The following is a 26321-nucleotide window of genomic DNA, read 5'->3' as shown; positions in this document are numbered from 1 at the left end:
GTTTGATTGGAAGATGATCCCTATAGATCAAATCGTAGTTTTTAAAATAATTTAGTAATTTAATATCCTTTAAGGTAAACTGCTTTTCCTACCACTCTTTTGTTGTTGTTGTTGTTGTTGTTGTTGTTACTATCTTTATCATGGCTTGCTTCTTCTTTTTGGTTCATGTTTCTCCTCAAATGTCACTTTATCAGAAAAACCTGCTCTCATCTGGCTATGTAAGATAGTAGCCACTATCACTCCCCGTCCCTTTGAACTGCTGGCCCCCACCCTGCCCAAGCACTAACAACTGCCTGACAGTATATGGCATATTATTGAGTGTATCGATTTCTTGTCAGTCTTCCCCAGCTAGATTGTGAGCTACTTGAGGGCAAGGGCTTTGTTTTTGGTTCACTGATGTATCCCTAGTGCCTAGAACGGTGCCTGGACATGGTAGGTGCTTAGTAAATACTTGCTGAATGAACTAGTTGTTTCATAAAAAGCCTAAATAGCACGATAGATTTCTAGTTTTATTTTTTCCCTTAAAATACGTTCATTAATAAATTTAATGTTTAAAACAGTAGTTTCTAAATCTGGTTGTGTATCAAAATTTCTTGAGCACTTTATATAAACTATATCTTCTCCTTGACTGTAAATGATGTTTTAACAGTGAGTTAGGAGCAGTTTGGGGTAGAGTTGGTGATGGAGGGCTTTAAGCTGAATCCTGAGTCTATAATACAGTATTGTTTTATCTGTGACCATAGCAAAGAGCTTGCACACTAAGTTGTCCTATATGCTACCATTAATGTTTAAGAGATATATGAGTTAGGAAGTAGGGAGGAAAGTTTAACATCCTAGAAAATGTGGTATGACCTCATAACTCTATTAAATTAGGACAGTGACAAGGAAATTCAGTTAGAAAAAATCGTATACTTGAGGCTGGGCACGGTGGCCCATGCCTGTAATCCCAGCACTTTGGGAGGCTGAGGCGGGTGAATCACCTGAAGTTAGGAGTTTGAGACCAGCTTGGCCAACATGGCGAAACCCTGCCTCTACTAAAAATACAAAAACTAGCCAGGCGTGGTGGTACATGTCTGTAGTCCCAGCCACATGAGAGACTGAGGCAGGAGAATTGCTTGAACCCGAGAGGCAGAGGTTGCAGTGAGCCGAGACCATGCCATTGCACTCCAGCCTGCGCAACAGAGTAAGACTCATTGCAAAAAAAAAAAAAGAAAAAAAAAGTATACTTGAAGAGGAGGAAATAATAGTAGTTCAACTGCATGAATTCCCAGAGTTAGGAATTATGAAGCTGCTTTGTAGAGGCAGAAAGAAGATAAAACTTTTGTAGGGGAGGTCATAGTAGAGGGCCAGATAATTTAGAGAGAATTGTCTGAATGAATGATGCAGCTATACAAACTGAGACAAGTTGCAGTTGAGGAACAAATGAAAATCAGTGTCACAGATGGCCCAGGGATAAGGATGGGCACTGCCAGCTAGTGTGTTTGTAGAGAACTTGGCCTGTAGTTGCTTTCTGCCACACACTTGGCTCACTCTGGATGTCTCATGACATTCTTGTCAGTATAGAGCAGAGGATGGTAAGGTTTGTAAGTAATGGACTAATAATAACTATTTTAGGCTTTATAGACTGACTATAGGGTCTCTGTTGCAATTACTCATCTCTGCCATAATAGTGTGAAAGCAGTATGTAAGCAAATGAACATGCCTGTGTTCCATGAAAATTTTATTTACAAAAATAAGCAGCAAGCCAGATTTGGAACACAAGCTGTAGTTTGCAAACTCCTTGTGTAGGTTAACAAAACCCACTCTTCATGATTTGAGAAAGTATTACAAGATTTTTTTTTTTCAAGTATTGATTAAAGTAAGGGAATAAACATTAAGAATCTTAAAAATGTAAGTTTTACTTAAGTGGTTATATAAACTGATATAATTGAGCTGTGTGTTGTGGTGAGCACCTGGAGTCCCAGCTACTTGGGAGGCTGAGTCAGGAGGCTTGCTTGAGCTCAGGAGTTCAAGTCCAGCCTGCGCAACAAAGTAAGACCACATTTCTTAAAAAAGAACAATGAAAAACCTGATATAATTGATTTTCCTCTTGTGATTTTTTTTTTAGCTCCCTTAAAGTATATTTTAAATCATCATGGTTTAATATTTGAATCATGGTTTTTCTTCTTTATTATTTGGTTGGTTTTGTTGGGAGAAGCGGTTGGTACTCATCCAATTTGTACATTTGTAGAGGATTCTATACACATGTAGTCCTACATGTACACACACACACAAATTATTTAGGAATATGTACATATATATGCATCAGAGAACATAAATTAATGTTATATTTAATTGTGAAACTTATACGTAATTCAATTTTGCAGACAAATTTATTTAAGGAGCAGCTTTGGAGATTAAAACTATACAACTAAATACTGAGTTTTAAGATTTTTTTTCTTTACTAAAAGCCATACTTTCTTTTTTTTTTTTTTTTTTTTTTTTAAAAAAAAGGGCCTGTTGCTCAGGCTGGAGTGCGTGGTGCCATCATAGTTCACTGCAGCCTCCAGCTCCTGGGCTCAAGTGATCCTTCCACTTCAGCCTCCCAAGCAGCTGGGACTAGAGGCATGCACCACTGTGCCCATATCAAAAGCCACACTTATACTTCATAATTTGAATTTTTATTTTAGATTAAGATTTTTGAAAGTTACTGTTTCTGAGTCCTGAGTCAATCTGTGTTCTTGGACAGTTTTTTCTATCCATCTGTAAATTGTTTTATTTGCCTTGTTTTTTATAGTGGAGTATCGTTTCAAATTTAGAGCTAGAAATAGAGCCAGTAGGGCCGGGCGCGGTGGCTCAAGCCTGTAATCCCAGCACTTTGGGAGGCCGAGACGGGTGGATCACGAGGTCAGGAGATCAAGACCATCCGGGCTAACACGGTGAAACCCCGTCTCTACTAAAAATACAAAAAACTAGCCGGGCGAGGTGGCGGGCGCCTGTAGTCCCAGCTACTCGGGAGGCTGAGGCAGGAGAATGGCGTAAACCCGGGAGGCGGAGCTTGCAGTGAGCTGAGATCCGGCCACTGTACTCCAGCCTGGGTGACAGAGCGAGACTCCGTCTCAAAAAAAAAAAAAAAAAAAAAAAAAGAAATAGAGCCAGTATTCTTATGGTCTGCAAAATCATGTTTCCATTTTCTAAGTTATATACAACCCATTTAATATAGTAAATTGTTAGTTATCCTTGTATTCTTCCTACATCATGAAAGTGCCAGGCGGGTGGATCACCTGAGGTCAGGAGTTTGAGACCAGCCTGGCTAAGATGGCATAACTCCATCTCTACTAAAAATACAAAAAATCAACTGGGCATGGTGGCGAGTGCCTGTCATCTCAGCTACTTGGGAGGCTGAGACAGGATAATTGCTTGAACCCGGGAGGCGGAGGTTGCAGTGAGCTGAGATCTCACATTGAGATCTCACTCTGTCTCAGAAACAAAAAGTGCCAGGTAATTCTTGGAAGGCATGGATCAAGATGTTATTTTGCCCTGTGATCATGGATAATCCCAGTCTGTGGTCATTGACTGTCCAGGGAATACTGTTTACTTACAGGAAAATATACTATCAGGTAATGAAAGAGGGACATTTAATGACCATATTTGACTCCTGTTTTAAACCAGATGCCTATTATTATGTATTATTGTTTAAACTAATGACAACAAAAGGTAGTAAGCCTATAAATAAAGGAATATATCTGTGCCATCATATATAACACTTGAGCTTATATGTATTATGAGCATATATGTGTGAGGCCTAGTCATTGTAATTTTTCTTTAGCTATGAAAATCACGTTTCCCATTTCTATTCAGAATGTGAGCTTCAATAATTAAGATTTTAAAAATCTTTTGTGTTCCTTAGAGATCTCAATTAAAATGTCCAAATAGGGCCGGACATAGTGGTGGCTCACACCTGTAATCCCAGCACTTTGGGAGGCCAAGGCAGGTGGATCACAAGGTCAGGAGTTCGAGACCAGCCTGGCCAACATATTAAACCCCGTCTCTAGTAAAAATACAAAAATTAGCCAGATGTGGTGGCACGTGCCTGTGGTCCCAGCTACTAGGGAGGCTGAGGCAGGAGAATCACTTGAATCCGGGAGGCAGAGGTTGTGGTGAGCTGAGATTGCACCACTGCACTCCAGCCTAGGTGACAGGGTGAGACTCCGTCTCAAAAAAAAAAAAAAAAGTCCAAATAGTGGAGATCAGGTAAATACTCATTTGGGTTTCAATATGGAAAATGGTTATTTCGTTTTAAATATTTCAACAACTTCGTGAAAGTTGTGCCTACTACGTTTTAGTTTGAGAGCAAAAAAAGCACTTCAGTATGTTAACATCCGTAAAAACAGTAATATATAACTTTTAAAAACTAGAGCATGGTATAGCTTTATGAATAATCAGATTTGGATCACAACGTTATGGAGCCATTTACTTCATAACTCCAAGCAGAGAGTAGCAGGGAAATCTCTATTTTTAATACAATATATGTTACAACATGTTTCCAAGTGCGTGGTTAGGTAGGTATATTCTTAGAGAATAAATCCTATGAAATATTAGCGCAGGTTATGATTCTCTTTGGTCTTTTCAGTCCTGGGTGGTTAAAACTTAAGAAGTGATTCATGCCTCTGATAAGGTGAAGGGAATGTTGTATTGCTGAAGAGAGCACTGCATAGCCAAAGGAAATGGAAGAGCTGTTTTTCTTCTCTTAAGGAATTTGTCCAAGTTATTACAAATCCTGCATCAAGTAGTCACAAGTGTACTAGCCACTGTACCATCTAAGTTGGAGATTACTTGAAAAGCATGGCATTTCTCTTACCTTTGAGTAGTCCGATTTGCTTTGTACTGTTAACTCTTAGATAAATGGTGAAATATGGATGGTTTTTATGAATTGTTTCTTGTTCAGATGAGAGATCTCCAGCTGCTCAGTATGTAGACCTATTGCTGAACCCAGAGCGTTACACTGGCTATAAAGGGACCTCTGCATGGAGAGTGTGGAACAGCATCTATGAAGAGAACTGTTTCAAGTAACTGGAGGGGGTGGGGGAAGAAGGAACGACTGATAAAGAGAGGGTGGGGAGAGGCCAGGTGCTGTGGCTCACACCTGTAATCCCAGCACTTAGGGAGGCCGAGGCGGGTGGATCACCTGAGGTCAGGAGTTCAAGACCAGCCTGGCCAACATGGTGAAACCCCATCTCTACTAAAAATACAAAAAAATTAGCTGGGCATGATGGCAGGTGCCTGTAATCCCAGCTACTTGGGAGGCTGAGGCAGGAGAATCGCTTGAACCCGGGAGGCGGAGGTTACAGTGAGCAGAGATCACGCCATTGCACTCCAGCCTGGGTGACTAAGTGAAACTCTTGTCTGAAAAAAAAAAAAGAGAGAGGGTGGGGAGGGGAGTATTTGTTTCTACTGGAATAAAATTATACACTATAAAAATTAAACCATTTTATGTTCGGGTATTATGCTTTCTTTTTCAGGCCTCGATCTGTTTATCGTCCTTTAAATCCTCTGGCACCTAGCCGAGGTAGGTTTTTCCTATGTACATTTTCACGCTTTTCATTGTTTATAAAATGTCTTTATAACTAAACTTTATATTGAAAAAGCTTTCATTTTTATATTTTGTTTAATTTGAATGATGAACAAAAAGTATAAGATTAATTCATAGTCAAGTCTTGAGATTTCTAGGCATGTTGTTTTACATAATTACTGTCATTTATTTTGTGCCTGCTCTGTGCCAGACCCTGAACTAGGAAGTTTATGTAAAATAATTAAAATATGTGAGTAAGAAATATATATCAAAGATTTCCTGGGGACTTCTTGAAAAATCTGGATGCTCAGGCCCTACACTATACTAATTAAGTCAGAATCCTTGGAATGAGAACAGCACGCATTGGTATTTTTTAAACTCTCCAGATGGTTCCAGTATGCAACCAAGTTTGACAGCCAATGTCTCGTAACTGCTTCTAAGACTTCAGCATGCGTACAAATCACCTAGGAGCCTTGGTAACACGCAGGTTCTGATTCTGTAGATCTTGTATGAGGCCCAACAGTCTAACATGCTCCCAGGTACTGCCTCAGGTGCCGACTCATGTGCCACACTTTGAGTAGGAAAAATGAGAAACGTAGGCTGCCTTTAGCAGTGCTCTATATCTGTACTGTCCAATAAAGTAACCAGTTTCCATATGGGACTGTTGAACACAAAATTTGGCTAGTGTGAAACTGAATTTTAAATTTTATTTAATCTTAGCTTATTTAGATGTAAAAATTGTATTGGTGTTGGACAGAACCTTATTGTTTTGGTAAGTGGTAAGACTACTACAACCTATGTGTCATGTAACATATTTTTGTTGTAGTGTATGTATACTTTTGAATTTTAAAAATGTGTCTATTAGAAACATTTTAAGTTAACACCTGTGTCTGGCATTATATTTCAATAGAACAGCTTTACTGTCATCAGTGGGTACATCCTCATTCTGTTCTCAATGAGGAGCCAAACCCTGGGAGCAGCTCTGTAATTGACCTCCATTCCAGTGTTTCCTTTAGACTGGGAGTGTTTTAAGAAATTTGATTTCCTGATCTAAATTTGTATCTTTAGACCTTTCTGAGAACCAAATAGACTTGGAAGGGTTGACTGCATAGACTGCTTTTTCATGCTCACTCTATCACAATGTGGCAAATACTCGTTTTCCCCAAATTCACATTGAAACTGCCTGGAGAAGGAAGTTGGTCCTGAAAAAGATGTGCCTGGCTTCTTATCCTTTGTCTCTTTTACTACTTTTGCTTCACAACTTTTCTGTTTTCAACTTAAAGGTTTTAATTCCACAACATTTTGTAAAAAATTGAAGCAATATAATAGTTACATAAAGTGAAAAGGGAAAGCTCTTCTATTCCATAGTACAGAGTTTGAAAGGTGTTCTTCCAGACCTTTGCTACAGCCACTTAATACTTTTAAAGCAGAAAATACAATTTTTCACTTAAGAAAACCATCAAGTCCTAAGAAACACTTCACTTGCATGTTAGTGATATATCGGAGACATAACATTTTATGCTGGAAAGATGAGAAACAGGAAACTACTACATAGAAAAAGAGGAAGGGAAGAGGAGACAAGAAGAAAAATGAAATATGAAAGAAGACAAGACTAGGTAAAGAGAATGGTTCCTAGCTGTTATAGGAGTACTCTATGTAGTAATTAATAGCTCTTGCTCATGCTATTTACATGCTATCTCCATTGAAATTGGTTGATTAATAGTTCTTTAATCTTCTTAACTCTTTCTTCCACGTTTCTGAGTCATAACCCGTAGGCTTATACAACTATTTTCTAACAGGTTTTGAGCAATAGGAACTTTTGTCCAAAAATGAAATCTCGCTTCAGAACCCACATAATAAAGCTGATAGGCAGAGCTGCCGTGTAGCCCTAGAGCCCAGCCTCTGGCCTCTTCCCCACCTCTCGGCCTCCCGGAAGCAGCACCTTGCCCAAGGGTTTCACTGATTACAGTTTGGGATGTACTGTCATTAAGGCCTATCTCTGCTGAGGAGCAGTAATTTAAAAGAGAAAAATATTCCAGGATGGAAACAGGAGTGTTCGGAGAGGATTGTGTGCATAATGATTAAAGGAGCAACTTTATATAGTAATTAATTATTGAAAATAGTGGTCTTAATGACTTTTTAGCTGCTTTCTGATATTTTATTATTTATTGTATTTTAAAACGTGCAAATCTTTTTTTTTCTTTTCTTTTATTGAGACAGAGTTGCGCTCTGTTACCCACGCTGGAGTGCAGTAGTGTGATCTTGGCTCATTGCAACCTCTGCCTCCTGGGTTCAAGCAGTTCTCTGCCTCAGCCTCCGAGTAGCTGGGATTACAAGGCGCCCATCACCACGCCTGGCTAATTTTTTGTATTTTTAGGAGAGATGGGGTTTCACCATCTTGGCCAACCTGATCTTGAACTCCTGACCCCTTGGTCCTCCCAAAGTGCTGGGATTACAAGCCTGAACCACCATGCCCAGGCTTCTTTCTTTCTTTATTTTTTTTAGTTGGAGTTTTGCTCTTGTTGCCCAGGCTGGAACACAATGGCACGATCTTGGCTCACTGAAACCTCCGTCTCCTGGGTTCAAGTGATTTTCCTGCCTCAGCCTCCCAAGTAGCTGAGATTACAGGTGCATGCCGCCATAGCTGGCTAATTTTTGTATTTTTAGTAGAGACGGGGTTTCACATGTTGGCCAGGCTGGTCTTGAACTTCTGACCTCAGGTGATCCACCCGCCTCGGCCTCCCAAAGTGCTGGGATCACAGGCGTGAGCCACTGCGCCTGGCCAAAATGTGCAAATCTTACACTCTTTGGCCTATATTCTGATTAAGAGACTCATTTGCAGGATGTCTACTCAGTGACCAAGGTTCGTAATATAATTAATAGTTTAACAGTTTTAATCTCAAAAAATAGTATTGGGATCTGAGCTATGTAAGACATTTTCTAAATTTTTTTCTATTATTCTCTCTTTTAGGCGAAGATGATGGTGAGCAAAACTCATGTTTGTGTTTGCTTCAAGTGTGGAGGAAATTTTTTTAACAATCAGAATTTGATTTTTCCTTTATGTAATTCAAAAGAAAGTATTCCTATTTTCTAAGAAAATAACTACTAATGAATAGTGACCAAAAAAAAAAGATTATTTTATATATATAAAGTTATCCTATGTTAAAAAAAAAAAAAGACCATTTTTCCTAAATGCTTAGTTTGTAAATCAGTTCACATTACAAGTTCCCCATTTTCTGGTTATTATATAATTTACTTGAATATGTTCTGAGGAGTGGGGAGAAAGAATTAAGGTAGTTTTACCAGATAATTTGTCTTGTGACCTCTTTATTTTCTTATTGACTTTGAAATTTCTAATCTCAGGTATCAATATAATACTTAATTTGATGACGAGCAGTTTATAAACAATTGATTACTGAATAAATGCTGGTTAAAAGATACCCCCAAAATAGCCAAAATAATTATTTAAACTGAATGTTTACCTGTCTGTGTTCAGGGGCACTGATGGGCATTGTCCAGGGTAGGAAAGTATTTAAAACATGGTGCTTTCCCTCTAGGAGCTAAGGATATATAGGATAGTAGGAAAGATAAGCACTGTACATAAACAATGGTAATGAGGTAAAAAAATACTCCATACCTGGTACAAACGGTAGATGATATATAGCTCCTTAGAGGAGAAAGAGATCGTATCTCACGGGAGAGATGTGGGAAAGCTTACTGGAGGAGGTAGCATTTGAGGTGAATTTTGAATAATGGGACACATTTAGATCCATAGAATTGGATAGTACATGTTGGAGGAAACAGCATGAAGCTGGGAGTTGAGAAAGTCAAGCATGTTTGGGGAGACAGTAAAGAGACCCTTTTTAGCGGTAGGTAAGACTATACAGTGGTAGTTTAAGTTAGATTGATAGAGGCCATATGTTATATTTTTTAGTACGTTGGGTACTAGACTTTTCCTGTTGGCACTGAGGTTTTCTGAATCACAAGTGATATAATGATAAGTGATCCTTACTATATGTTGAATGAATTAATTTGCTAGATGTTTTCATTGTTGTGCAAAATATGAAGACTCTCAGTAAGCAAAGTAATTCCCCACCATCTAATTTATCCCTAGACTCCTTACTCAGCTCATCTGAGTGTTCGGTTTTTCTATAATTTCTATCGTTCTCAATTTAAAAAAAAAAAAACAGAATAGGTAACTCAGGAAGTGCATTAACAATTTTGATCCTTATTGACTGCTCTCTTTTCTTTCTTTTTCCCCCACTCTGAAGAAGGTTATAGGGCCAGGAATAGTTCTTTTTCTTTTAAGTTGACAAATAAAAATTATATATTTTTATCATGTTTAACATGTTTTGAAATATGTATACATTGTGGAATGGGTATATTGAGCTAATTAGCTCACATACTTACCATTTTTTTGGCCTAAACACTTTAAATCACAACAATTTTCAAGAATACAGTACATCGTAATTAACTACAGCCACCATGTTTTACAATAAATCTCTTGAACTTACCCCTTTTCTTTAACTGAAATTTTGTACCCCTTGACCAGCATCTCCCCAACCCCAGGAATGTTCTTCAGCATTTAGTACACAGATTAGTCAAGCCCTTCTGTGTTATATTAGTATTAACTTTCCTGAAGAATTATATCGAAAATTAAGAGATTTTCTTAGCTGCCCCTTAAAACCTTATTAGTCTTAGAAAATTGAGGAAATATTCGGCGGGGTGCGGTGGCTCATGCCTGTAATCCCAGCACTTTGGGAGGCCGAGGCGGGCGGATCACGAGGTCAGCAGATCGAGACCATCCTGGCTAACACGGTGAAACCCAATCTCTACTAAAAATACAAAAAAATTAGCCAGGCGTGGTGGCGGGCGCCTGTAATCCCAGGTTCTCAGGAGGCTGAGACAGGAGAATGGCGTGAACCCGGGAGGTGGAGGTTGCAGTGAGCCAAGATTGCACCACTGCACTCCAGCCTGGGTGACAGAGCGAGACTCCATCTCGGAAAAAAAAAAAAAAAAGAAAGAAAATTAAGGAAATATTCTTAGTTTTATTGGATTAGGAAAAGTGGAATAATCAATAGTTTGATGTTTGTGTTAATTATAATTCACTGTTTTTTTGGAATATTTAAAAAGCACTATGGTTGTTAAGAAAAGCAAATTTGAGATTGTTAAAATGTTTGTTCCATGTTTTCAGATATTTACACCTTCAATGAATAAGATTTATATACTTTTTTTTTTTTTTAAAGAGGCAGGATCTCGCTATGTTGCCCAGGTTGGATCCAAACTCCTGGGCTCAAGCAATCCTTCCCCCTCAACCTTCTGAGTTAACTGGAACTACAGGTCCAAGCCACTGTCCCCAGCTCATAATATTTTGACTGAAATGTTTTCTTAAAAAATTTAATAGTCAAAATATTTATAAAAACACTCACTTAAAGTTACTTAAATTATTGGTAGGCTTTATTTCCTAGAACCATATGACTGTTTTTCTATTTTACCTGAAGCAGTAGACATTTTAGAGAGATTACTTAATCTGTCATTTTTATTTTTTATTTATTTTTTTTTTTGAGACAGGGTCTCACTCTGTCGTCCAAGCTGGAGGGCAGTGGTATGATCTCGGCTCACTGCAACCTTAGCCTCCTGGGTCCAAGCAATTCTCCTGCCTCAGCCTCCCTAGTAGCTGGGATTACAGGCCTGCACCACCATACTCAGCTAATTTTTTGTATTTTTAGTAGAGATGGGGTTTCGCCATGTTGGCCAGGCTGGTCTTGAACTCCTGTCCTCAAGTGATCTGCCCACCTCGGCCTCCCAAAGTGCTAGTATTACAGGCATGAGCCACCATGCCCTGCAGCCTGCAGAAATATTTTATAAACCTAATTTATTCTACTTTATAAATGACCATATAATATTTTAATCCACTTTTCTTTCTTTCTCAGGAGAATCATTCTACACATGGCTAGAAGGTAAACAGTCTGTTCTAAATTTATTGGATTTTTTGTAAAAAATACTGATTTATTTAGCATATTTTTGTAAGGTCTAGGATTTTATTACCTAGTCAACTAATTTTCACAGTGTTTGAAAAAAATGTGTTTTAGGTTAACATATTGGGATAAAATTATGTGAAAATTTTGAAGATAGTGCTCAGCTAAAAACCAGGTTTATATAAATACACAGGCCAAATAGTGTCATCAGGTTTTCATAACTGTTTCCGTAATCTTATTTCTGTTCTGTATATAATGTTCATTCAAGCTACTTCTCTAATAACAAGTAATGCCAAATATTTTAAAAGTGGAGACATTCCTTTTGGAAGGAAGTACTTTTTATATATAAAATTAATGGAAGATAAATATGAATTCAAAAGGTTCAAAACATGTTTGCCATGTTAATATAGTCTAACCTTGTCTAATTAAAAGATAAAGCAATATAGATCCTGATGTATTATATGCTTTTACATTCTTGTACTTCCAGTGTTGTAAATATCAAATGCTATTAATGGAAAGGTGAAATGTTGTAGGATTTTAATAACTTAGGTTAATAATTGGATATATAATGCTTTTAAAAATTTACCTTACCAAATTGCCATTAGTTTATGAAATTAAAAATTAAAATATATTAGTAACAGATAAGCAAGTTGAATGACATAGGAAAATTGATATTTCATAGCCATAACCTTTTAGGAGTACTATGGAGTAAAACTAATTCTATTTTATGCATGTCATTTGGTCATGTTATCTTATGAATATTACTTCTTTTTTTTTTTTTTTTTTTTTTTTTGAGTCAGAGTCTCGCTGTCGCCCAGGCTGGAGTGCAGTGGCACCATCTCGGCTCACTGCAACCTCTGCTTCCCAGGTTCAAGTGATTCTCATGCCTCAGCCTCCCAAATAGCTGGGATTACAGGCACCTGGCACCACACTTGGCTAATTTTTGTATTTTCAGTAGAGTTTTGCCGTGTTGGCCAGGCTGGTTTGAACTCCAGGCCTCAAGTGATCTGCCCACCTCAGCCTCCCAAAGTGCTGGGATAACAGGTGTGAGCCACCACACCTGGCCTATTTCTTTGTTTGCAATGAACTATGTGCATACATTGGCCATTATTAAGGTGAACATTATTGATGTGCAAATTCTGTTAGGAATTATATGAGAAAATCACTTATGTAGAAGATGTTTAGCTTTGTTTAATAAGCTCTACTCTAAAGATACAAATTGTGGAAAGTAGCATTTAGGCTAGAAGAGGTAGTCAGAGACTCTGAGTGTTAGTAATGAGAATGAAATTTAGAAACAATGTTGGATTCTATGTATACTGTATCAACCATTCTTCCAGTCTTACTGTTGGGAGTACCTGAATATTGATCCGTGGTTCCAAAGAGCCTTCCCTCATAGGCAACTGACTCAGTCTTTTCAGAGATTCAGTTTCGTCATCTGGAGTGTGGAGAGGAGCAATAGCAATCCTACTAACTTACACCGTGAGTGTAGATGATGTCTGTAAAGGTTCCTTTGGAAACCACGAATCCATGTCCAAATGCCCAATGTTACTGTTACAGTAAATGCAGCACCTTTCTGAGAGTTCAGGTGCTGAAAATGAATTTTAATGAAATTAAATCAAAAAGAGGAAGAAGAGAACCATTTTCTAAGTTGTGTAACTGAATTGCTCTATGTTGTTAGAAGTTGGTGGATTCTGCCTTGGTAAGTCAGCTTCTGCAGATGTTACTTCAGAGTGAGATTGAGAAGGCTTTTGCCTGGACCTCCGTAATTAAAGATACCCTGCAGCCTGGCACAGACTGTATGTAGGCCAGGAGAAGCTCTCCAGCAATTTCCTGCTGTGTGTTGTGTGTCTGGGTGCACTTAGTTGGTGCATTATTTTTTATTAATATGGTTGAAGTTACCTGTTTTTCACAGTTTGTGGAAATACATTTCTATTTCTCTCCCCTCACTTATCCTCTGCCTCATTTCAGTGTAGGGCTTTGTGGGCTTTGCAAATTATAACTGCCTCCCAGTTTTCCAGGTCCTGGTTTGTAGGCATATGGATTTTCATGAGTTTTCCTTTGCTCACTGTCCCTTCTCTAATCTTTATCCATTTTATTGGACATAAGCACCGCTTAGAGAGAGAGGTTGGGAAGAAAACAAAGTGAACTTCATATCTGATATTTTGTTACTTGATAATAGATTTGATGAAAAGTTTTAGTAGAAGAGAAGTTAGTACTTAATGTTGTATTAAATATATTGTTTGTATCCATTGTTATCATAAACATTCAAAATTGCCATATACTTTTAGGGAGGAAGCTACAAAATAAAATTTAATTTCTTTTGGTCCCCATCCATGACAATTTGAATATTCTAGCAAGAATTCCCAATTAGGGAACGAGATCTCAAAAGAATTATTTTTTTCCAATTAGAGGCCATGTGCTTCAGAATCATCTGTGATAGGACAGAAAGAGTGAATTGCTAAAAAATTTTAATAGACACAAAACCACATAAATACTCTTATATTAAAAAAAAAATCCCCCAGCATATAAATGATACTATTTTACTTTCCACTGTTAAAGCCCATTTCCCTGAATGGGGAAAGTGTTAAAAACCTGTTGGATGAAGGAGGGAAAAGCAAATGGCCCTGTATCCAGTGACTTCTTAAAATTTTCTGCATTTTTATTTTAAAAATTTCCTGTAAAGAATATTACTTTTCTAAAGAACATTTTTTATTGTGGTGAGGTATATATAACATAGAATTTACCATCTTAATCATTTTTAAGTTTATTGTTTAGTGGCATTAAATACATTCACAATGTGCATTCCTCCTATTATGAGAGAAGATCTTTTAAAATGGGAGCAGGGGTTAGGATAGGATGACCGGCTCTCTTGACCTCTTAAGTTCTCAGCAAAAAAGCCCGTGTGGCTTAAGGCTCCATCAAATAACGTTCTGTTCTATTCCTGTACTCCACTGATATGATTCCACCCAAGCAGTAAATAGTCAACATGTATTTTTTTTTAATTAGTTGAAATTTCTGGATTTCTGTTTTCCAAGTTTCAGCTCCTTACAAGTAGAACGTATGGTTAAAAAATTAGACAATTCCAGGGCAGAAGGTTAATAAAACCCTTATTTCTCTGCTAGCAAATAACACATATAAGGAAGGGGGGAAAAATCCAGCAGTGACTTTATAATTACATTTGCTTTAGTAAGTTCTTAGCCTAAACAACAAGAAAACCTGTGCTGTTGCTATCCGAGTAACATGGGAACTTGCCAACTTTATCCATAGTGTTTTGACTCCCAGTTGCTCAAACTTTTCTGCTTTTTTCAGCATTAAGTTCTCATCATATTCAGTTAACTTCATTCTGAAGCCAAAATCTTATTTTGCCTTCTATTGAAAAAATCTTGATCTAATCAGTTTTATATTATTCCTTGATTTATTATAATGTTCTTCAATCAAAAATAAGCTTACATACTAAACCTCCTTGAGTCAATATTTCTGATATCTAAATAGGTGTGATTTCTTTTTCAATATTTTTCTGAATAGGTTTGTGTCTGGAGAAAAGAGTCTTCTATAAGCTCATATCAGGACTTCATGCTAGCATCAATTTACATCTATGCGCAAATTATCTTTTGGAAGGTAATCATATTTTTAAGTGATTTTGCCTTCTATCAGTGTAAAAATTATTGGAAGAAATACATATTCTTTAGAGCAGAAAAAAAATCCTATTTACTAAAATAATGTAATGTATTTCTCTTTCTCTTTAGAAACCTGGGGTAAGCCCAGTTGGGGACCTAATATTAAAGAATTCAAACGCCGCTTTGACCCTGTGGAAACCAAGGGAGAAGGTCCGAGAAGGCTCAAGAATCTTTACTTTTTATACTTGATTGAGCTTCGAGCTTTGTCAAAGGTGGCTCCATATTTTGAGCGCTCAATTGTCGATCTTTACACTGGAAATGCAGAAGAAGATGCTGACACAAAAACTCTTCTACTGAATATCTTTCAAGATACAAAGTAAGAATTGACTATCCGTGATTTGAAATTCTCCTCTCTGTATTCAAATGAGGTAGCACTTAAAGCACAAAAACTGACTCCTAACAGTTAAGCAAGGGGAGATGTAGAACAGAAAAGGAAAGTGATCAATAGAACAACAGAATTTAAAAATATTTCTGAAAATGTTGATGAAAAAGCATCAATAAGGCTGTTTTTTTTTTCTAGAAATTTTCACACTTGAGAATAGTGCTTTAAAATATCACTAAATTTTATGTAGTATCAAAATTTAGTGCTACTTTAATGGTCTTTCTACCAATTTTGTATTCTTCTAGTCACTTTATTTACTTACTTATTTTTGAGACAGAGGCTTGCTCTGTTGCCCTGGCTGGAGTGCAGTGGCACGATCTTGGCTCACTGCAGCCTCTGCCTCCCAGGTTCAAGCAATTCTTGTGCCTCAGCCTCCTGAGTAACTGAGATTACAGGTATGTGCCATCACACCCAGCTAATTTTTGTATTTAGTAGAGATGGGGTTTCACCATGTTGAACAGGCTGGTCTCAAGCTCCTGGCCTCAAGTGATCCACCCTCCTCTGCCTCCCAAAGTACTGAGATTAGAAGCGTGAGCCATCGTGCCTGGCCTCTAGTTACTATATTTAAATTTAGGTGATACTATACGTGTGTTTGCATTGGGGTGGATATGTAAGGAAACATTGGCCTTACCTTCTAGAATATAACCTTTTAAACAAAACACTTGGTCAAGAAAACTCAAGTTTACTGGTTTTTAAAATAAGCATGGAGGAGAAAGATTAAGAAGTGTTTAAAGTAAATTATATATTAAATTTTTAAAGAATATTAAGAGAATATTGCCTATTTTTTACATAGATTGTTTTCAGTTAATTTTTTAGATTATGTCATTTATTTAAAACATTACAGTATTACCAAATTTAACAGCCATCTGTGTCTTGCTTTAGTCTTTTATGAAATAGTTTATGTGTGAACTGTTTGTCACTTTTCTACATTACCAAGCCTTAAATCAGAGTAAATAATGAATTTTAAATATTTGTAAGGATAGAAAATTTTATCAGATTTCTGATACAGAGTACGTGGATTTTTCATGTGTAACTTATTACAATACTATCATTTTATCAGGTCCTTTCCCATGCACTTTGATGAGAAATCCATGTTTGCAGGTGACAAAAAAGGGGCCAAGTCACTAAAGGTAAAAAGTTCTTGACTGGGACATGGGGTTAGGAGCAGCTTGCTGGTTATGTTTTAACGCTGTTCATCTAAACTATTTTATTTTCCAGTTTTCCAGCTTGTCAAAGTTGGTCTGATTGGATTTTACCACAAATGGTACAAAAAGCCTTTTCCATATTTCTTTCTCAGTTCCTATTGACCAACTGCTTAGTGAATCGTTGGTCATTAGTATGTCCTATAACACCTTTATAAATGTCTTTTTAAAAGATACTAGTCGAGGGAAAGTTTTCTTTATTTAAAATCAGTGTATATTGTTGTTTTGATGCAGCTTTCAAAATACCATGAGCTTTTAGCCACTTTGAGGGCAATAAATAACATATTTTTCTAAAGTTTATTTTATAGAATGTTACAGTTTTTGAAACTATTATGTTGTTGTCCCTTTGGACTAACTTAAAAGGTAAAAACTACCTGTTAACCTGTGATATCAAAAGGAGAATGTTTTCGGAACATTACCAAACTTTATGTTAGGTGTTCTTTATTTTCATTTGCTTAAAGTACATTAGGAAACACATTGTACCCTTAAAATGTTTATAAAAGTATTTGAAATTGGCAAATACTCTTTTTTTTTTTTTTTTTTAGTTTTAAATTTATTTTTTGAGACGGGGTCTCGCTATGTTGCCCAGGCTGGTCTCAAACTCCTGGCCTCAAGCTGTCTTCCCGCCTCAGCCTCCCAAGTACCTAGGATTACAGGCACGAGCCACCATACCTGGCCACAAATGATCCTTGAGTACAGCTTCACAGTCATTTACATGCACTTCTGAAATCCGGGTAGTTTCAAAAACTGAAACATTTTCTTATGTTTAGTACAAGGTAATTTTTTAGCAAAACCTGACCTAAACTGATGTAAGAATATAGCAGATACTCATAGTTTTGTGGGGTTTTTTGTTTTTCAAATTCTGCTTGGTATGAATTTTTTATATTTTGCTACAGAAACATTAATGGATTTGACTGCAGGGTGTTTCCTCACACTCTGGTGAGATGTTTCATAATATATAGTACATGTATTGTATTTCTAAAATTTCAAAACTACTGAATTCTAAAACACATTTGACCCCAAGATGTTTTAGATGTGGATGTACTATAGGAACCAATAAATCAATACTGAGTGATTCTCCATTGGTGAGACTTTCCTGGTATTTCTGAAATAAGTAATTTAGTCACAACTATATTTTAGTGTTGGAAGATTGTTTTATTTTACAGTTGTTTTAGAGGTATATTGCCATTTTGGTATTTAATATGTTAATTCATTTTTATAATGAATTTTTAATTTATAATGAATTTTATAATTCATTTTATAATGAATTTTTATAATGCTTCCTGTTTTCTAAGTATCGACACATATGTTCTACTTTTAATCTTCAGAATGATCTTGTGTAATAGGGCAACTATAATTATGGATGTTTTTGTAGATGAGGAAAGTGAGATAAGCAAAGCCTAAGAGTCTCACAACAAGTTTTTAACTACACAATGCTGGGATTGTGTTTGCTGTTTGTCAAGAATGTATGAAGGAGAACCTATGTCCATTTTCCATCTGCCGCAAAGAACTTATATTACATGAGAATATGACCAGCACAGGAGTTTTTGTGTTCCATTTATATTGTCTTTCTTTGCAAAGGTATTGATTCCTTTCAACCCTTTGGCAGCTAGTCAGGGCTTGTGGTAGCCAGAGTTTTCAGGCTACTTGCCTCCAGCTTCATGCAATAAAATAGTTCCCTCAATGCAATAAAATGATTTTTATTTTCTACAGTTGCCATGTGAAACAAATGAGGAAATTTTCTCTTAACCAATCTTATCCGCAGATAAGGTGAGACCAACCTTAAAGGCATATTGCACACAAATGCTTACAGGCAGGAGAATTTCCCCAGTGTAGGAAACTTTTTTGAGACAGAATTTCACTCTTGTTGCCCAGGCTAGAGTGCAGTGGTGCGATCTTGGCTCTCTGCAACCTCTGCCTCCCGGGTTCAAGCTATCCTTCTGCCTCAGCCTCCCAAGTAGCTGGGATTACAGGCATATGCCACCACACCTGGCTAATTTTGTATTTTTAGTAGACATGAGGTTTCACTGTGTTATTTAGGCTGGTCTCGAACTTTTGACCTCAAGTGATCCACCTACCTTGGCCTCCCACAGTGCTGGGATTACAGGTGTGAGCCACCATGCCTGGCTAGTGTAGGAAACTATTACAGCAAAATAGAGGGATCCAGCAAGCATCTCCATAAAAACTGCATTGGCAAACATAGAGGACTGTGGGACCATATGTGTCACACAGGCCTGTTATCATTCATGTTGATTCAGCAACCATGACAAACATACATAGTATGGTACTAAGGAGTGATACAAAAATTGATTATTGTTCTAGGACTAGCTTTCTGATATAGGCTTACACAAAGCAAAGAATCAAAAATAAGTGAAACATACACTAGACATATTTATTGTTGGTTGTATATAGATAACAAATGGAAGCAGCAATTAAGTTCCTTAAAAGTAAAGACCATGTATTATTTACTTTTGTGTCTCCCATAGTGCATATTTTGGTGCTTTGCATAAAGTAGCTCCTAAGTGAAGTTTATTGAATTAATATGCAGAATGAATTTTGTAATTTCCATTGATGTCAGTATTTTATGTGCCATGTTATATAAGTTCAAATATTTTTCTTTACTGTTGCAAAACACAACTCAGGTTGGGTATGGTGGCTCACACCATAATCTTAGCACTTTGGGAGGTCGAGGTGGGTGGATCATTTGAGGTCAGGAGTTCAAGACCAGTCTGGCCAACATGGCAAAACCCCGTCTCTACTAAAAATACAGAAATTAGCTGGACATGGTGGCATGTGCCTGTAATCTGAGCTACTTGGGAGGCTGAGGCAGGAGAATCCCTTGAACCTGGGAGGTGGAGGTTGCAGTGAGCCAAGATTGCTCCACTGCACTCTAGCCTGGGCGACAAAGCAAAACTCCTTCTCAAATGAAAAACACAACTGCTTTATTAATAAGCATCAAAACTTATCATTTAGCCAAACGCAGTTCAATTTTAAAAGTCTAATTAGACTGAAAAATTTTCTGCTTGCTAGGAGGAATTCCGATTACATTTCAAGAATATCTCCCGTATAATGGACTGTGTTGGATGTGACAAATGCAGATTATGGGGAAAATTACAGGTACATGTACTGTCTTCTCTTTTGAAGCCATTGCTAACCTTTATTTTTTCCACTGAGTGCAAGCTCTTTATTAAAATGTCCTCATTGTTCATTGAATTAGAATTTAGAAATAGGCAGATCCAAAGTGTTTTTTCTGTTGATGAAATTTATTAAGGTATACGTGTTACATGTATGTGAAAGGATATTTCTCATATTATTCTTTAGTGATTTTAGTTTTATTGTGTCTGTGTTTCTATTGGTATGATACCAGATTCATTTGTGAAGTTGGTGGTCATTACGAACCGAGTATATTTGTATTTTACATATGTATATAGAAAGGTAAAATGTAATTATATAAAAAGATTGAAATATCAAGTCTTGGTCATTGAATTTGTTTAAATGAGCAAAAGAAGGTCACTTAGTGACAATAGGAAAGCTCCATATGACAGGTCTGTTACTCTGTGTAAGCCAGTGTCAAAGGATTGGTGAATATTTTCTCTCTTTCTTACAAAGCTGATAATTCATAGGAAATTAAGCGACAGAATTATTACAATGGAGGGAGGCTACACTGAAATCAAATGTCTTTTTTTTGTGCTAATAATTGAGAAATTATTAAGTGTAGGTATCATTAATCTCTGAGTTTTGAATTGCTAAAAGCTGTAAAAAATCCTTTATGGTTACAAATTGAACATTGTAATCCTAATGTATTTTCAAGGTTAAAAAAGGCATTTTAATAATTTGGAATAGTATGATATGTATTCAATTAAGTGTTAGACTATTCAGGTTTCCTTAACAGCTCAGATATGTTTATCATATGCATAACCTGTGAGAAAGTAGAAACTATAGTAACATTTTTGTGAAAAGCTCAGTTCATATGAATTTTCTAACTGTCATAACAGTGGCTATATATTCCTTTAAGCCTTTATACTAGTTATTATTATATAAAGTTAATTATGAGTTTATTGGTATTTTCTTTAGACTCAGGGTTTAGGAACTGCCCTGAAGATATTATTCTCTGAAAAAGAAATCCAAAAGCTGCCAGAGAATAGTCCATCTAAAGGATTCCAGCTCACCCGACAGGAAATAGTTGCTCTTTTAAATGCTTTTGGAAGGTAAGAACTATTATGTGTTGAAGATTTTTGATTTCCCATTGGGTTTCAACAAACTGCAAAGATAATCTTCTCTGCTAAAAGTAGGGTTTGTTTTGCTGACAAAAAAAAAATTTGTATTGTACCTGCACTAACTTCAAGAGGCCTTAATGCTGACAAGCCAGTTTCTCTGCAGGTCACAGGAAAAACTGAATTTCCAACTGCCAGTGTTTTTCCGTTTGCCGCCTTAATTTTGTGAGGAAGATATTCTTCTAATATTCTTTTTACTTGGCTATCACTTGTTCAACTACAATAGCAGGAGTAAGGAATGTGTGATTGAGAAGATGATAAAAGAAAATTAAAAGCTTCATCTGCTTCTTATTTTTCTTAAATTTTCATTACTATTTTGTTCTTCTCTTACCTCTTTCCTGCAGTATGCTCTTTATTTCTGAAGCTCAGAGGTCATTTTTCTTTCACTCATTTCTACATGATTTACTTCTATATTCAGACATATAATTTGCTTGCTTGTTTATACCACCAGTGGTTTAAAAAATAATTTGAATTTGCCGGCAGAGATACATGTAATGCCAACTGAGGAATACAGAACAGAAGGAAAAGAATCACAGAAAATAATACTGTGCTTCCTTGGGGAAAAAGAGAAAAAAGTCAACTTGAGGAAGAATTTAAAAAAAAAAAATAGGGGACTAAGTAATACACAGATTATTTCTTGTTTTTCTTAACATGTGTTTTAAGTTAAAAAGAAGCAGTTAAATTAAAAACAGATTTATTATATGTCCCCCCGCTTTTTTTTTTTTTTTTTTTTAAAGAAATGAGGGTCTTCCCCTGTCATCCAGGCTGGAATGCAGTGGTGCGATCATGGCTCACTGCAGCGTCCAAATCCTGGGGTCAGGCGTTCCTTCCACCTGCGCTTCCCAAGTGGCTGGGACTACAGACACATGCTATTGTGCCTGACTAATTAAGAAAAAATTTTGTAGAGATGGGGTCTCACTTTGTTGTTCGGTCTGGTCTCAAACACCTGGCTTCAAGTGATTCTCCTGTCTTGGCCTCCCAAAGTGCTGGGATTACAGGCGTAAGCCACTGTGCCTGGCCATTTCCCATCTCAATAGCAAGGATTTCACCTGTTGCTTCCCTGTATTTAAAGATGACTATGTAGGTTGAGATTTCAGGCACAGGATAGATATAGACTATCCACGAACTGGCATTTCATAAAAAATTCAGTCCACTTATGAGCCCTGTAGAAAGATAACACAGGAGATACTGAATGAAATTTAAATAAATTGAAAATTATTGTAAATAATTTAAGCATCTCTTAAGTCCAAGTTGAGAAAGATGAAAACAATTGAGAATTTCAAAACAATTGAAAATTTCTTTCAGTCTCATAAAAAATACTCACAAATGCAGCCTTTCTTGTTTTAGTTCTATATCTAGAGCTTATTACCTTTTATTGTTCCCCAGAGTAATGGACTCAGAATCAGGGGTCCTAAAGTTCTGGAATCCTGGCCTGCTCTTTAGTAGTGTATGAACTCAGGCAAATCACTGCTTTCCTAGTTTGTTTCCTGATAGTGAGATCATATATGTGATGGGCTTAGAACATTGCCTGTCTTCCTAAGTGATTAAGGAATAACTTTTCTTCTATCAAATAGTTAAAGACTTTTCTTCTATCACCCCTGAATTGTCCATAGGGATAATTGAGCTTTTAGAATTACTTTTTTGTATTTCCCATCCCTGAGTTTCACTTTTTGGCCTGTTCTGAGAAGCACTTCATTTGATCAGTCAGTAATCATTTATTGAATACTATAAGCATCCGTGGGTATGGGGCACAGGAGAGAGACTCAACAGGAGACAGAGTAAGAGTCTCTACCCTTAGGGAGCTGATAACATAAGACAAATTAGTGTGTTTGGGCAACGTTGAGTAAAGAGCAATCATTCGAAGAGAAATGTGCAAAATAAATTTATTAGACCAATCGTAAATGATTTGAGATTCTTTATTAAGAATTATTCATATCACTGTTCCCATTATTAATCTTGTGTCTGCAGATAGTATGAAGTAACAGGCTTCCTTTGCCCCTTCTAAACCAATCTTAATGAGAATACTCATTGAAACATGGAAGCTTCAGTGTTTGGTGGTTTTTATTTTAGATTTTGCTTTCAAATGATAGCTTATGTAACAATATCAATAATTTGAAATATGTATGCATCATGTTAACTTTACTAATATGCTTTTTCTTTCTTCTACAGGCTTTCTACAAGTATAAGAGACTTACAGAATTTTAAAGTCTTATTACAACACAGTAGGTAATAAAGGCTTTTATGTGTCTAACTAGAGACATAAAGTGACTGTGGAAAGCCTTTTAATTATGGACATTCAGCAGAAAGAGACTAGTCTGACTTCAAGAATTCTGAACTCTTAAATAGAAAATTTAAATGCTCACTTGAATATTTATGATTCTTAATTATCAACTAGAGATATTTATAAATGAAGTATATACTTTTAAAACATGTAAGTTATACTAATTCTGTGTTTAATTTCATGTGTTTTCATGTGCTGAAAATTCTATTTTTCTTAGAATTGGTTTTGTTTTTATTCTATTATCCTTTATTTCCAGTTGTCAAACTTTAGATGGCTATGTCTGCATTCTAATAACACTGTTCACAGTCTGATACGGAAAAGGAGAACTAGGGAACAAATGTTGCTTAGGGCTGGTGTCAGTGATAAAAAATTATCAATGCTTTTTAATGTGTTTTTACTCTTGCCTCACTCTGTGTGTGTCACTTTCTATAATATAAAGAAATACTATAATATTTCTAGAATCTGGAACTGTCACCATGATGAATGGCCCTTTCAATACATAGTTACAGAAACTCCTTAAGATTCCCCAGGACTTCAATTCCACTGGTTTTTAGTTGCAGTTTTTAGTTGCTGTTATTGTTGCTGTTTCCAGTCTAAAGGACCTGCTTTGATAAAGGTGAACAAGACCTCGCCCCTATGCTACCCAGCCAGATTTCATGTGTGTAATGGGCTGGCCCAAGAGTGTTCTTTTACTTAGAACTCCTTTTGATTTTGCTTTTCTTTGCCCCTAGAAATTTTAGGGACAAAGACATTTTGGAAATTGTCAGTTACTTTTAGAAAGAAAACATTGCAGAAATATTTAACAGATTACTTCTTGATAAAATTTAAATGGGATTATATGAATTTATAATGCCAACTGAAAATATTATATACACAAAAGTTGCTATTTTCACTTAAAGTAAGCATTTTTAAAGGATTTATTTTAGAATAGTCTATGCAATCCTCAAACTCAGTGTGCTTTTCCCTGACAGAATATATAAAAAGGTAGATTAGGTCAACCCTCCTTTAAGCTTCCTCTCCCCTCACCTTTTCTTTTCACTGTATGTAATCGGTACTTTCTGTGATTCGTAGCAACAGAGGACTCTTAAGTCCTAAACTGTCATTTTCTAAATCTGGGATTTAAAATCTTTAAACAGTATTTAAAATCTTGATTTTTTAAAAATGTCAGCAGATACAATTTGGAAAGTTGCATCTGTGTAGAAGTAATGTAGGTACAAGATATAGAGTTTTTCCTTAGACTCTTTAGTCTTTTCTGAATTAAAGAATAAGTGCTCTTAAATCCATATTTTATCCTGCCAAAGTCTGAAATGTGTTCATTGATGATTTGGTGACATCTAAAAAATTGTATTTAGTTGGCTTGGCTCACCCCTCTTAAAAATACTTAGCCATCTCTCGGTGGGATGTGGCGGGGGCATTAAGGTCTCAGAGTTATTTATTTTCTCACCTAATTTCAAACCGTTATAAATTTGGGGTTTTGTTATTGATGGTGGTGATATTTTTTGTTAAGTTGTTTAAAAGGCTGACTTGATTGGAGCCTCCTCTACTTTTTCTTGAGGGATACAAGTATTGTATGATGCGGGGGGGGGGCCTTAAGGCAAACTGTCTAAAAAGTGACTATCCAATTAATTTAGTAAATTAGTAAGAATTATTCTTAGTATTCATTCAGAGTTTTAAGATGTGAAAAATTTGCACTTTGTTTATTAACTATAAAGAACTTTTTGATAGTGTTATTTCACCCTTCCCTCAGTTAAAGGCTATTATTTAAACTGTTTACTAGAGAAAATCCTTGCTCATGTCCATTTATTTATTTTTTTCTGTACTGTGATTTGTTTCAAGCTTAGGAAAACTAGTATATTAGAGAATGTTCTAGGAAATTAAAAGATCTAGTTAGAGTAGAAAGTTCTTTTTAAGGTTCTTAACTAATTTTTTCACAACTAAGAAAATAAATGAAGTATTCTTAGGCTGAAATTCATTTTGATTAACTTTATTTTATCATAAATTAGATTGTAGGGGGCAGCCTACATTTTTGTGTATGTGTTTTATTTCTTAAATGATTGTGACATTTTATGGTTCTTGTGATATAAACTGTTTTTCCAATTCACATCTTTTGTTGTAAAGTGATATTATACTAGAGTACTGTCTGCATTGTGAAAATGCTTTGCTGGTGCTCTTGGCATTTTGTCTTTATCTCATCACCTAATTTAAAAACTCAGCACTTGATAATATAACTGACAGAAATGATTGTACCTGCTGATGAAGTAATGAAAATGAAGAAAAGGAAAATATTCCTTCCTTCAATGGCATAAGTTTATTTACTTAAGTGGCATCTATGTAAGTTAGACAAACTATATATTAAAATTGGTAAACTTTGAATGTTTCTCCTGTTTTGATTCTTAGATTATGAGGAGGATCAGACAGAATAGTAATAGACTCCACAGTTTTAAAATTTGATAAGTCAAAACGTTTTGACATTTTTAACATTGTGAATTATTCGATTATTTTTATTCTCTGTATGTATATGAAACTCTATGCCATATTTTTCAACTTTGCCTATGTGCCACAATTAAGAAAGGACACCTATTTTGATCTTCATCAGCATTGCCTTCAGCTGAAAATTTGGGAACAGTTCACAGTAAACCTCTCAGTAGTTTGCAAACTGAGGTACCGGCAGAAACCATAGCTACTCACCAAAATACGCAGATTAGGTACATGGTATCATGGAAATTATTTGGTAAAAAAAACAAAAACAAAACACACACAAATCTTGTGTACTGTATTTTAAGTAATATCTACAGGGGAAGCTTTGATTTTTGAACAGAATTCCAAATAATTTACTGTTGTACCCACCATAATCTAGAAAATGTGAATTAAAGTACATGTTTCTGCAATCTTTTCTGTCTTGTTTTTCCCCCTATTTTAAGTGTTTCCTTTTATGGCATGAGGACTTGATTGTAACCTGCGGAGAAGGGAGATGTA

The 26321-nt window shown here is 36.1% G+C and overlaps 1 protein-coding gene across 1 annotated transcript in view; it reads left to right on the top strand.

Annotated features, from left to right (window-relative positions):
* Positions 1-26233, top strand: part of ERO1B (endoplasmic reticulum oxidoreductase 1 beta) — a 67455-nt gene extending 41222 nt beyond the window's left edge. The window contains exons 7-16 of the mRNA XM_025385376.1: positions 4928-5048; positions 5502-5548; positions 8523-8534; positions 11485-11511; positions 15055-15147; positions 15276-15522; positions 16649-16718; positions 19821-19907; positions 20865-20998; positions 23234-26233. Coding sequence (XP_025241161.1) covers positions 4928-5048; positions 5502-5548; positions 8523-8534; positions 11485-11511; positions 15055-15147; positions 15276-15522; positions 16649-16718; positions 19821-19907; positions 20865-20998; positions 23234-23294 — 899 coding nt within the window. The 3' untranslated portion in view covers positions 23295-26233. The remainder of the gene's footprint in view (positions 1-4927; positions 5049-5501; positions 5549-8522; positions 8535-11484; positions 11512-15054; positions 15148-15275; positions 15523-16648; positions 16719-19820; positions 19908-20864; positions 20999-23233) is intronic.
* Positions 26234-26321: the final 88 nt, after the last annotated feature.

Source organism: Theropithecus gelada, chromosome 1, assembly GCF_003255815.1.
Source record: "Theropithecus gelada isolate Dixy chromosome 1, Tgel_1.0, whole genome shotgun sequence".
NCBI classification, from domain to species: domain Eukaryota; kingdom Metazoa; phylum Chordata; class Mammalia; order Primates; family Cercopithecidae; genus Theropithecus; species Theropithecus gelada.
This window is presented reverse-complemented; position numbering and strand designations above follow the sequence as displayed.